This window comes from Condylura cristata, unplaced genomic scaffold (genome assembly GCF_000260355.1).
Source record: "Condylura cristata isolate star-nosed mole 26May11 unplaced genomic scaffold, ConCri1.0 scaffold00001, whole genome shotgun sequence".
In the NCBI taxonomy this organism is placed as follows: domain Eukaryota; kingdom Metazoa; phylum Chordata; class Mammalia; order Eulipotyphla; family Talpidae; genus Condylura; species Condylura cristata.
Window position 1 is genome coordinate 77132884 of NW_004567102.1, and position 12482 is coordinate 77145365.

The following is a 12482-nucleotide window of genomic DNA, read 5'->3' on the forward strand; positions in this document are numbered from 1 at the left end:
CACGCGGCCCCGAGCCGGGGCGTCGCCTGGCCGGGCCAGGGCGGCGCGACGTGTGGGGGAGTCGTGCCTGCTCTGCGCCTGGGCGGCCGGGCTCTGCAGACGGAAAAGGGGAGACTGTTAGGAAGGGAGCGAAAGGGGATTATAAACCCGGCGATTTTCCAGTCTTGTTTCTTTCAAAAAGCCCCTCGAAATTATGCTATAGGGGTGTAAAAAGAGAATGGCCTACAGGGTGTAGCTGAGGCAATGGTGAGATGGAGAAGCGCCTTGAACAGGTTGTTCACGCTCTCCGGGCCTCCGGATCTTAATCTGTAAAGTACGGCCATAAATAATGATCTCTAAACAACGATGCACACTTAAAAGGTTCAGAACCCAGAGCAAATGCAAAAATATTTTAATAGTACTAGGGCCATTCAATGTTCGAAATTACGTGTGCTCCCCCCTCCCCCACCAAAACAAAATGTTTTTCTATGTGCAAAATCGGAAATACGTTCAGGTTCTTTTCCAAAGTAAAACAAAAATAAGAATTCTGTTGTTATGAAGGCACAACTTCATGATGCTTTAAATGACATCAAATTAAATCCTTTTGCTTAAAATGTGTTTTTAGTAGGAATCATTCTTTGCAACTTAAAATACCTTTGTAACTTGAAATATTTTTGTGCATAGAAACACCTTTCAGTTATTTCATCAAAAGAAAACTACATGGTATGGGGGGGGGGAGGAACTTAAATTTTGTCACTCCTTAAGAAAACCAGCTGGCCTGTTCATATATTTGTTGCTTTAGGTACTTTGGTAAAATTATTCTATTTTTTATTTGTATTTTATTCAATACTTCCACATATTAAACTGTTACGTGAGCTAAAGACAGACATATTTTTAGCAGTATTTGAAAGTATTGTGAATTGTAAAGGGAAAAACAAAATTTCTATTACTCAAAATATCTTAAGTAAAAAAAGAAGTACAAAATATGAGCTCTACAAATGCTGTGTACATGTATTCTGTAAACTAGTAGTACATTTCACTCTTAAATATTGATATTCCACTCAGTGTTTGGCTAGTTGCTAAGGTTAAGAATAAACACAACGAAAAATGTGAAGGCAGCTAAGCTGGCCAAACACTGCTGATTCAGTAGCAAAAACAGACATTAAATCACAGTGGCATGTGAGGCCAGTTTGTTCAAGCTGCTGTTACAAAACATTCTTAAAGCAATTTTAGGAAAATAGTCATTTGACCATGTAAGGACCCAGGGAGCAGAGTTCAGGATTTTCTTGTCTTTGACTTGCTGTCTCCATTGTGTACTGTCTGAGCACCATTGTTCTCACCAGCTCCTCCAAAGTGAGTTCTGTCCATGAAGCAATCACCAAAAAGTCAAAAACAATTTATTGAAGACATTATTATTTTCCTCTTCTTTCTGCATAAAGAAACTAAGTGACTTCAACAATTGGAGGCATTCTCCGCTAGCCCCCCACCCCCCCCCAGGACTCAAATATAGCACAATTTCGATGACTAATACATTGTTGGCCGAGTAAAATGCAATTGGAAAAATAAGCAACAAAAAATATGAGTTTTGGTGGATATATTTCCAAACCTCAACCACAGATGGTCAAGCATATTAACCATGAAAATTTTACTTTGACCCCTTATGACATGCAAACACAAGACTTTCATTGTCCTAGGATCTCACTTAATTCTTCCACCTATCCTCTGAAGTAGCTTCCATTTTGATAGGCGAGGAAACAGATATAGCAAAATACAGAGAACCTCCCATAGCAAGGAAGGGGTGGGGAAATGCAAAAGGACACCGTTCAACCCAACAATCCCACTCCTAGGTATCTACCCAAAAGACACAAAAACACTGATTGAAAAAGATACCTGTACCCCCATGTTTATTGCTGCTTTATTTACAATTGGAAAAACATGGAAGCAGCCCAAAGGCCCAAAAGTAGATGACTGGATAAAAAAGATGTGGTACATATATACAATGGAATATTACTCAGCAACCAAAAAAGAGAAACACATGTCTTTTGCAGCAACTTGGATGGAGCTAGAAAAGATCATGCTTAGTGACATAAGCCAGAAAGGGAAAGAAAAATACCGGATGGTTTCACTCATAGCAGGAGTATAATGGACCAGGCGAGAAAATAACAAAAATAGTGAACAACCATATACCAGAGACATTTTGTGGGGGTAGAGTGGGGAATGGATCAAAAACGGGGGGGGGGGATGCATGGGATTATGGTGATGGCACACGGGTGACTTGGTGATGGGAAACCCGCGGGGATTACAATTGAGATGAAAAAAAAATGTACAAAATGATGTAAAAATAAACTTTTGTAATAAAAATAAATAAATAAATAAAAAGGAGTTAAAATACAAAAAAAAAAGGACACTGTTCAACTTCTAGATCGATATATACATACATTCATAGAAATAGGTGTAGCTAATTTGATTTATAAATTCATTTGAATCCCAGCATATTTAGATGAATTACTACTCATCAGCTTTTAATAAAAAATGATCTCTCTATAATTATTTCTATAACTAACTTCGTACTTAGAGATGATAAAATAGATGGATAGATGGATCACAGGTGGCAGTGTAAGCTGATTGTAGAGTCTATAAAGAAATAACTACCTTAGTACTTAAAGTGGTTTTGGATTCAGGTTATAGAAAATACTGGGTTGTTGGAAAAGTCATGATGCATTTTTGCTTGAAAAACAGAAATAATATGTCATGGCTTTTCCAACAAGCCAATAGCCATTTTTCTGCTCTATCTTGAGGGAGATGGAAGCACAGATTTAAGACCAACAGTATTTTACCAATTACTGGCTATGTTATTTCCAGCTTTTTTTCTGGGTTGAACTCTCCATGTATCTTTTTTTGTACACTTCAAAGAATCATGGTACTTATTAAAAGGGATTATTTGTGAAATCCATTTGAATTCAGATTGTTGATGCTATGAAGCTAAGATGAATTTAGCACAAGAATTGGCTTGATAGAGTAACATACTTTTGATAATTTTTTAAAAGCAAACCAATTTGTTACTGTTAAATTTCACCACCATAGTACCATCTTATAGATCACCACAATACTGTTGAAGAATGAGTGACAACTTCAAATTTAGAGTTTCAGGACCCAACTCTATTGTAAATCCTTTCTGAAACCCCTTGAAGTCTTCAGAATCTCTTGTGATTTATGTTTCCTGAAACAAACTTTCACTATTCAATGAGTTAGTATAATTTTTTCCTTATAACGTTGTGCATGTATAGACACAATCACTGATGTAAACTATATTTCATCCAAATAGTTCAGGGAGCATTATAAATGTTAGTTTATTATTTGTCAAACATCTCTAAGAGTTAAATATGTCTCATATACTATTTCCAAATTTGTAGCTTAAAAACAAAACAAACATACAACATTTCAGAGAAAAATTGAAAGCAAATTAGAAACTTTGTATATTTTAGCTGACTTTTTTCTGGGTGAAAAAAATTGTAGGTTACGATATTTGAAATCCTTTGAGAATCTGGAACAATAAACAATTTGAGTTTTATTAAAGCTTTGTTCAAAAATCCCACATCATTTATCAACTATTTTAAAAATGCATGTCTTTTTTGGGTACATATCCAAATCTCCTATCTCCGGGAGATTCCTAGAATTCCCTTCCCACCCCATCCCACCATAGAGAAGCACTATGTTTTCAGTGACTGCACAACTGCCAGTTTTAGCATTTTTATTCTCTGCAATTTACACTATAAAAAGTTTTTTAAAATGTTCCCAATATAAATTTAACAGTGAAAGACGAGCCTTTTTAAAAGATATTGAGCCACCCACCCTTTACCTAACACATCTTACTCCACTGTCACCATTGTAAAACTTACCTCTCAACCAAGATCTCTGCTCAACATGGGTTCAAACCTAGACAGTTAGGGAGTGACCTCAAATAACTTTTCCTAGGAAAGTAGAAGGCAAACCCAGGTAGCTGGACCTTGAAGTTAGAGACAACACTTTAGAGCTTCCTTCAGATGTAAAAAGATCCTCCTGGGTCTGGGGTAACTTGAATACCATTCTCAAACAGGGTAGAGGGCTTGCTAACTCAACCCTTTAGGAATAAAGAATAGTGGCTGGAAAGGATGACTTGAAACTCCCAAGGGAGCTTTCAAAGAGGCTGGAAAAAAAAAGAAAAGAAAAGAGGTTACCTGAAAGCAGAGCTGGATCCTTTAGACTTAAATGAAGAGTAGAATTTGGGGTGGGGATTAGGTGCAAGGCAGGAGGGAACCTAACAAGTACTTATTTAGAATTGAAGTACTCTAGTTGTGATTCACTGTTTACTAATATTTCCTCACCACTACATGTGTTTATATGAAAAGTATTTAAAACATGGAACAGTTTAGGGTGCTTCTGGAGAGATGGGGAGATCAGGGCAGGCAGAAAGTTGGGCTGAAAGTTTTTACTCACTGCCACTGGTCGAAGAAGAGGATCCTGAAGATAAAGATAAGGTTGGTAGGAATGAGAAAGGAGAAGTCTGTGGTGAACTCCTACTTGCCTTCAATGGAGAAATGAAAGGATAAAGCAGGAATGGAGTAAAGACCGTGGGCTTCCCCTAACTGTCTAGTTCTTAGTAGGAACTCAGGGGTTCCTTGGAAATGCAGAAATTGTTTAGGAGGAGTAAATAAGCTCATGTTTTCATCAGTGGAACCAGCTAGTTATTCAAAGGTAGAGATTTGCTGAGGTGTATACTATGGAGAATGTCAAGTCTGAGTTTCCAAGGTTACTGTCATACTCATGACATTAATGTCTTTACATTAATGACAGAACCCACAGAATGGTAAAGATGCTTCAAAAAAAAAATTTAAAGACACCACATAAGATACACTGAAAAATGTAGTTTACTAGATTAATACAAAGCTAATTAGTTTCTAACTGGACAAAACAGTAACTTTTGGGTTTATCTATTCTGCCCAACAGCTGTCATTTGCATCTTTAACAGATAAATATTCGCAAGAGTTAATAAATAACTTTGGGGGTTGGTCCCTAACCAATAGTGAATCGTCAGATAAACCAAGATATGAATAATCATGCAGAGAATTCTCTAAAGGCCTGGTGGACTCTGGTTCAGCACGCAGGACCTGCAGCCAATCTTGCATTTAGTTCTAAGATTGACATTGTAGAATAATAATAAAATCATCTGAGTGCGGCCCTCCCTGGTGGCGCAGCGGGTTAAAGCACAGCACTGAGAATCTAAGGCTTCTTCCGCATGAGTTCGATTCCCGCCTGCCCCGGAGGTGACCACATGGCGTGGCAGACCTCTCCTACCCGCCCGCTGCTCCCCTCAGCAGTGTACTTCGTCGATCTGCCTGTTCTGCTTCCCACTCTGTCTCTGGTGAAGCCTCTCACCGCCCCTGAGCCTCTGGCCTGTACAAATAAATAAATCTTTAAAAAAAAAAAATCATCTGAGTGAACTAGGCACTCCGCTGGTTGTCTTACAAATCATATCTTATTTAACCCTTTTTCGTGACATAGTTATGATCTCTATTGTACAGAATGACCCAAGTTTTGAAACAGTAACTGACCTGCCTAAGGTTATGCAGCTAATAAATGACAGGGCCAGGATTTGCACCCTAGAACAGAAAGCTCTGACCCCATAGTCTCTCCCGCCAAGGACTCAGCATCTTGTTGTGCAACTCAGGCATTGCACAGAATCCCAGGACTACAGGGATTAGTGGGGCTGAAACTCGACCCAAGCTCCAATTGCAAAGCCTTTTGCTTTGCATGCTTCTTTTCTTCCCATAAAATGCTTGCTCCTTGATAAGACTAATGCCATATGGGAAATCTATGTAAAGCATGTAAATCTATGTAAGAAAGTACCCAACAGTGACATATTGCACTACCTCCTTCACCCACAGGCAAGCTTTTCAATTTCCACAAAAGCATTATATAAAAATCTGTGTCAAATGTGTAAAAAGAAAAAAAAATAATGGCCATTAAAGACAATTGGGCAAATCTCAATATTTTTACACATTAGAGCATAACTTTAGTAAAATTAAAACTATAAGTAGAAGATCCATCTGTCTATACACACACACACACACATCAGTTTGGACAAAACAGATGCATCCTACATATGGTAGAGTAGCCCAGATTTCTGTAGGTTCTCTAAGATGATACTGTATGCTTTGGAGGGGTCTGTCCTGTGGGGGATTCTGCACTCTACAAACTTAATTCTGCAGTAACTTCACCAGAAACTCCAGTTTTTTCTCATAGCTCAGGGAACTCTGGCAGATGAAACATTCTAGTCCTAATGCTTCTTTCCTTAAAAGGAGCCAAGTGCAGGTTTTGTGGACAGAAACAGTTTTCTTAACCTAACCTAACACTTCTCACTTCCATTTCAGGTAGAAATGTAGCCAGTTGGAATGAGGTGCTATTCTCTCCATGCCACCACATGAAAGGGGGCTTGAAGAATATACAAAGCCCCCGCCCCCAAACTCCACATGCTCCATGACCCAGTTGTCACCAGAAATTGAGATCAACTCACTATTTATCCTTACATGCCTAGTATTTTTGTTGCTGTTAATTTTTCATAGGCACATTAAAAAGAAAGTACAAGGATGTGGAAATATTGGAAAACTCATCTTTTTAAAGATTTATTTATTTATGTATACAAGAGCTGGAATATAGGTTTGAGGTGTGGGGGGTGCTGGTGAGAGGCATCATCAGAGGCAGAGTGAAGAGCAGAACAGACAGATTGACTGAAATCCATTGCTAAGGGGAACAGCTGGCCAGACAGGAGAGGTCTGCTGTACCATGTGGGTCAGCTCCCTGGCTGGGGAGGGAACTCCTGCTGCAGTGGCTGTGGAGAGCTTCATAGTGCTGCACTTTAACACCAGGGACGCCCTGGAACAATCATTTATTGTTGGCGAGGAAGTGAAAGAATGCAGCCACTTTGGAAATCACATGACAGATGGTCATCTGGTCAAGTTACTGTTTGACCCAGAAATTTCTACTTTTCCATGAGAAATGAAAACCTACGTCCATATAAAAACTGTACATGACTATCCATAGCAACAACATTCACTAAAGTTTCCAAATTGGGAAACAACTTGAAAGTTTGTCAGCTGATGACAGTCAACAAGATGTGGTATATCCACATAATAAAATATTATTTGGTCATAAAAAGAATGAAGTGTTTTGAAAACACTGTGCTAAATGTAAGAAGCCAGTCATAAAAGGTTATATATTGTGGGATAGCATTTGTGTGAAATGCCAGAATAAACAAATCTATATTGAAAGTAGCTTCATGATTGCCTCATGTTGGAAAGAGGAGGACCTTGGGGAGAAACAAGAAATGACTGAAGAAAGATGAAATTTGGGGAAGATGGTTTGAAATTACCCTGGAAGTGATTGTGGGGTAAACATGCACATGCCCATACACACACACACACACACACACACACACACACACACACACACATTGACTGGTCCACTTTAAATGGAAGCCTTACATGATATTATGAATATGAATTATATACACCTCAATAAACTGTTACAAAAAAAAAAAAAAAGCAAGTGGACTATTATCCCAGTTTGTGTGGTCCTTGGTAGTCATTTGAGTTTTCAACTCCTAGAGTTTAAAAGGAAAATATACATAAACTTGGTTCAGAAGAGTCTAGAAGAGGAAGATTCTGCTACATTAGGGTACTGATTTGTATTTTGCAGAGGAATGGGAAGAATAACCTTCTCAATTTTTCAAATCTTTCAAAAATGACAACTATTTCACATTAGATGAATCAATACACTAATTCTCTGAAGTCTATAGAATTGGGTCAGTTGACTTGGAACTCACAAACAGATGTAAGAAGTGATACTTGCCTTCAAAAGTTTATGATGTAATTGCTGTAATTTAATCTTAAAATACACATGAAACATCGAACTATAGTACAAATATTAATTTATTTTATTTTTATTTTTGCATAGAAGAGTTGTGGCATAGGCCAGAGGTGTGCAGAGTGAGAGGATTCCCCAGGGACAGAGTGGGGAGCAGAACTGGAAAATTAATTGAAGTACACTGCTGAAGGGAGCAGCAGGCCAAACAGGAGAGGTCTGCTGTGTACATGTGTGGGTCAGTTCCCTGACCTGGAATCGAACTCAGCCCTCTATGGTGAGAGTGCTGAGACTTAACCGGTAGGCCACCAGGGAGTTCCCCCAAGTTCTAAGTTTTTAACTGAACAATGCTAAATTACTTGTCACAGAGCAATGATTAAGAGACCGGCATCATGTAGGTCATAAGATGACTCACACACCAGAATCTGAACAGTGCAGGTCTCATCTCAGGTCAGGAGGACTTAACCAGAACTTAAGGTAGAAAGAAAGAGATAGAGGAGACGGACACCAGTATATCAAGTCTGAGAGTTGCATCAACAAAAACAAAGAGGCAAAAAATTCTTGGAACCTAGGGTCAAGTGATTGCAGATTCACAAAAGATAAAGATTGCAGAAATTGCCTTTTCTAAGACAATTATACAACAAAAAATATATCTTGCTTTATTCAAGTATATGTGTACTAATTATATACTTTAACTTATATGTTATAGATATCACAGTATTAAATAAAAATAATGGGTAAAAACACAAGAAGGTGATGATAGCTTTATAAAGAAAATATGGAGACCAAAACAGAAAAAAATGTCTCGAATGTTTAATGTCCAACAAGAGAATACCAAATCTGTTAAAATCAAATTTGCATTCATCATAATAGGTTAAATTGCACTTTTAAATAATGGCATAGGCATCTCCCTGGTGGCCAGTGGGTTAGAGCACATCTCCCTGGTGGCCAATGGATGGGTTAGAGCGCATGACTATGAAGTTATTTGCAGCCACTGCAGCACAAGTTCGATCCCCAGCCAGGGAGGTGGGGCAGACCTCTCCTGACCCTCCCACTGCTCCCCTCAGCAGTGTATTTCAGTAGATTCTCCTGTTCTGCTCCCTACTTTGTCTCTGGTGAATTGTTTCATTCCCCCCCCCCACCTCTGTAACTCTGGCCTGTGCCGCAGTTTTTGTATGTATAAACAAATAAATCGTAAAATAAATAAATAACAGCATAAATCAGTGCACTGCAAGTTGCATGCCCAGTAACCTCAGCAGTCAGATGTGAGAGTACCACCACGACCTTGTACTACCAGGCAAACATTACTAATCACAGCAAGGCAAATATATATTTAACAATCTCAGTCAGTTATCAAACTTTTAGAGTAGGGATTGCTGTTTAAAGTAAAGCTCTTTTGAATGCAGTGTCATTTTTTCCAGAAAATGTGATTTACTTTCACTTTGAGGAAAGCATTGATTTGTCAGAGTCTTGAATTTTCAATAAAAGTCCAGCTCTGACAAGTCAATGCAGGGTCACTAAATTCATTTGAAAAAATAAATAAATAAATCTGTGGTGTAATTAACTTTGTATGTCCCAAGTGGAGAGCAATTGATTCTATCATTCAATTTAGAAGTTTCTCCACATAATAAATGAAACATAATTTTATAAGATTAATGCCTTAATATTTAGTCACTCTAATGTAGTTAGTTTACCACATTGCCCTGTGTTTTAAAAAAAAAAAAAATCCCGAGAAAGAACTATTGTATTTGGAAATGCAGCCTTTTAAGGATCAGAAGCAACTCTGTGTTCCAGTCTCTTTGATGTATAGGGAAACTGAGCTTCTCCTAACACCAGTTTTTTAAGTTTCTGATTTTTTTTTCAACTACAAATCTATTTTCTTAAAATATGAAGGACTACCTGAGAGACACCTTTCCCATTTTTATGCTCTTCTTTCTCACTTCTTTTCTTAAAGGACTGTGTCATAACCTCAGCTGTCAATAATAAACCCATCAGAACAATCCATAACTGGGAGAGTGATTTGCTTCAAGAAAATAAACAGCAATTGTATTTTGGTTTTGTGGACCTTATAATTATAGTACATTTTTTATCCTCTACTACACCTTGAAGGTAATGGCTCCATATATCATGAGTATGTTAAACCTCACTCTCTTCCTTGGGATGTTCCAAGAAGTTTTATTGTCCTGACCTAGGAGAGTTTTCAAGAACAATGTTAAAATCTTGGAGAGGAGAGGCCTTTATTAAGATACCTTCTTCCCAAGTCAACTCATCTGTAGTTGAAAATGCATTGTGCTCATTATATGTTACTTTACCTTCCAAGCAAAAGGTTTGCTGCTGGCCATCCTGCAAGGACCTGGTGATAAGTGAGTTTTGAGTAAGATTCTCTTCCTTACCTCTCCTTCCAGAGGCTGGCTAGCTCATAATACCTTGACTCAAGAGGAATCTCTCTTCTTAAGAAAAAGAGATAACGATGTATCCATACTTCACAAATAACAAAAACACTGCTAACAGTCCCTCTAGTAGATCTGAATACTGTTTTGTTCCATAGCTACTCAAATAACAGCCCACTGAAATGCTGGCAAATCTTCCATCACCATTGGGTGTTCTGACATTGCATACAAACAGTTATTCTCTTTCTCTTTGTATTGTTCTTGCTATACCTTTCAATCGAATACTTTTTTTTAATTTAGATTTCTTCAGAATAAGCATTTGGTTATTCTGCTACATCACCTGTCAAGAGCAATGAGATTACCCTTGATCAACAAGTATTTCATTCCATTTCCTCATAAAACCTTTACTATTCTACAGATAGCCATCTGTGACCTGGGAAAAGGTCACTACCCAAAATACATAATATGGAATTTTTCAGAATTTTCAGCAAAACCCAAATGGAGAGACTATCTATAATTCTAAATTTCAAAAATTTCAAAAGGAGACGAGACAGAATCATCTCACTTTTCAAAGCTGTGAGCCTATTTTTTTGTTGATGTCTCCACATTCCCAGTGTTTTCTGTGCTTTGGTTACATGTCCCTAACTGGTCTCTTGTGATACAAACTATTTCAACTTGTGTTTCTTATGCTTTGATAGCTGGTGATTTAACTCTAAACTGTCTCACTTTTTTCATGTATAAAATGGGAACAAAACTGAACCCAATTCACTGAGTTAATGTGAAGATTAAGTGAGATACTATGGCAAGATGCTTAAAAATATGCCTGGCAGATAGTAAACACTATGCAAATATCTTCATTATAATTATCATCATTGTTAAGAGCAGTTCTATGGGTGCCTTGGGGGTGGGTGTGGTTTAGTAACATACATTTGAAGGGGTGTAATCCTAGTACCTGATACCTCTGAATCATAACCAAGGTTATTCCAACAAAAAGTAAATAAATAAATAATTTTAAATAATAGTGTGGTTGTTTTCTATAACAAACAATATATCTAAAACATTACATTTTCATTGAGAGAGAGAATAGTGGGTTCACATAGACAAACCTCCTTGGCAAATATAGTTTATAAAGTTTTCCCTTCATAATAAGGGTTACAATAGTAATGGAAGCTATAGAACTATCAATAATATGGATTGTAAGACTGATATTCTCAGAATTCAGAAAAAAAAAAAACTGTAATAAACTAAGCAGAGGTATGGCCATAAGAATGAGCAATGAAGTCTATATTTAAAACACCAGTCAGATTGCTTTATTTGTTAGCTAAGCTACAGATTGCCTAGCTAGCTAGCATGTGTTCATAAGTAAATTGGATATTCAACAACATGGCCATTAATCTTAAAAATATAACTAATGCTTCCATGGTCTGAGATGCCAATGTAAAAACTCCTTGTGCAAATCCAGACTACTAGAGCTAGGTAAATAATTCATATTCATATCTATTCAAGAACATTGGAAAGACTCATTTTCTCATTTTGTGATCATCAATTCCTTACTTCTCTTTGGAGTTTTATTTCTTAAATACACATCCATAATATAATTTCATCTGGCAGAAAATGTTGGCATCCCACCCATATTGTACTTCAGTGCCTAGCTTCTTTTCTTTCACTTACTGTCGAAAGTGCAGAGGAGAAATAGCAAGAAGCATCCTCAAATGCAGACTGATGAGAACTGGTACAAATATTCACTAGCTCCACTGCCCTCCAGTGGGGTCCACTTTGGCTCACTGAGTTCCCTCAGTGGGTTGACTCCCAATAGTCACTGACTTTCTTAAGTTTCCTTACTCTCCTACCTACTCCCTGTTCCTCTTCCTTACTCTTTTACCTGCCAGTAAACTGCAGGTGCTCAAGTACTTACTTCATGGTCATTGTCTGTGGGGGTCTGAACTATGATGAGTGACATGATAAGCTGATTTGTGAGCAGATGCTCAAGAGGGTTTCTGAACTTGGAGAAGTCCCAGGGGAATAGAACCCCATTCCTGGTGTACATATCAGCAAAAGAGTCCCACTCCTGCTGTACATATCACAGTTACTGACTCTCACTTTGGTAGGTTAGGTTCTTACACTTAGTGGCTCTATCTTTTGAAGACTGTAGGCAATAATATTATAAAATTAGAAAGTTGGAATTGTATATTCATTTCTAATGGTTCCTATGAT

The 12482-nt window shown here is 37.7% G+C and overlaps 1 protein-coding gene across 1 annotated transcript in view; it reads right to left on the minus strand.

The window, feature by feature from the left end:
- The window catches only part of EPM2A (epilepsy, progressive myoclonus type 2A, Lafora disease (laforin)), an 81877-nt gene extending 71657 nt beyond the window's left edge, over positions 1 to 10220 (minus strand). Inside the window, exon 1 of the mRNA XM_004674134.2 lies at positions 10191 to 10220. Within this exon, the coding sequence (XP_004674191.1) occupies positions 10191 to 10220 (30 nt within the window). The remainder of the gene's footprint in view (positions 1 to 10190) is intronic.
- Between the last annotated feature and the right edge of the window lie 2262 nt (positions 10221 to 12482).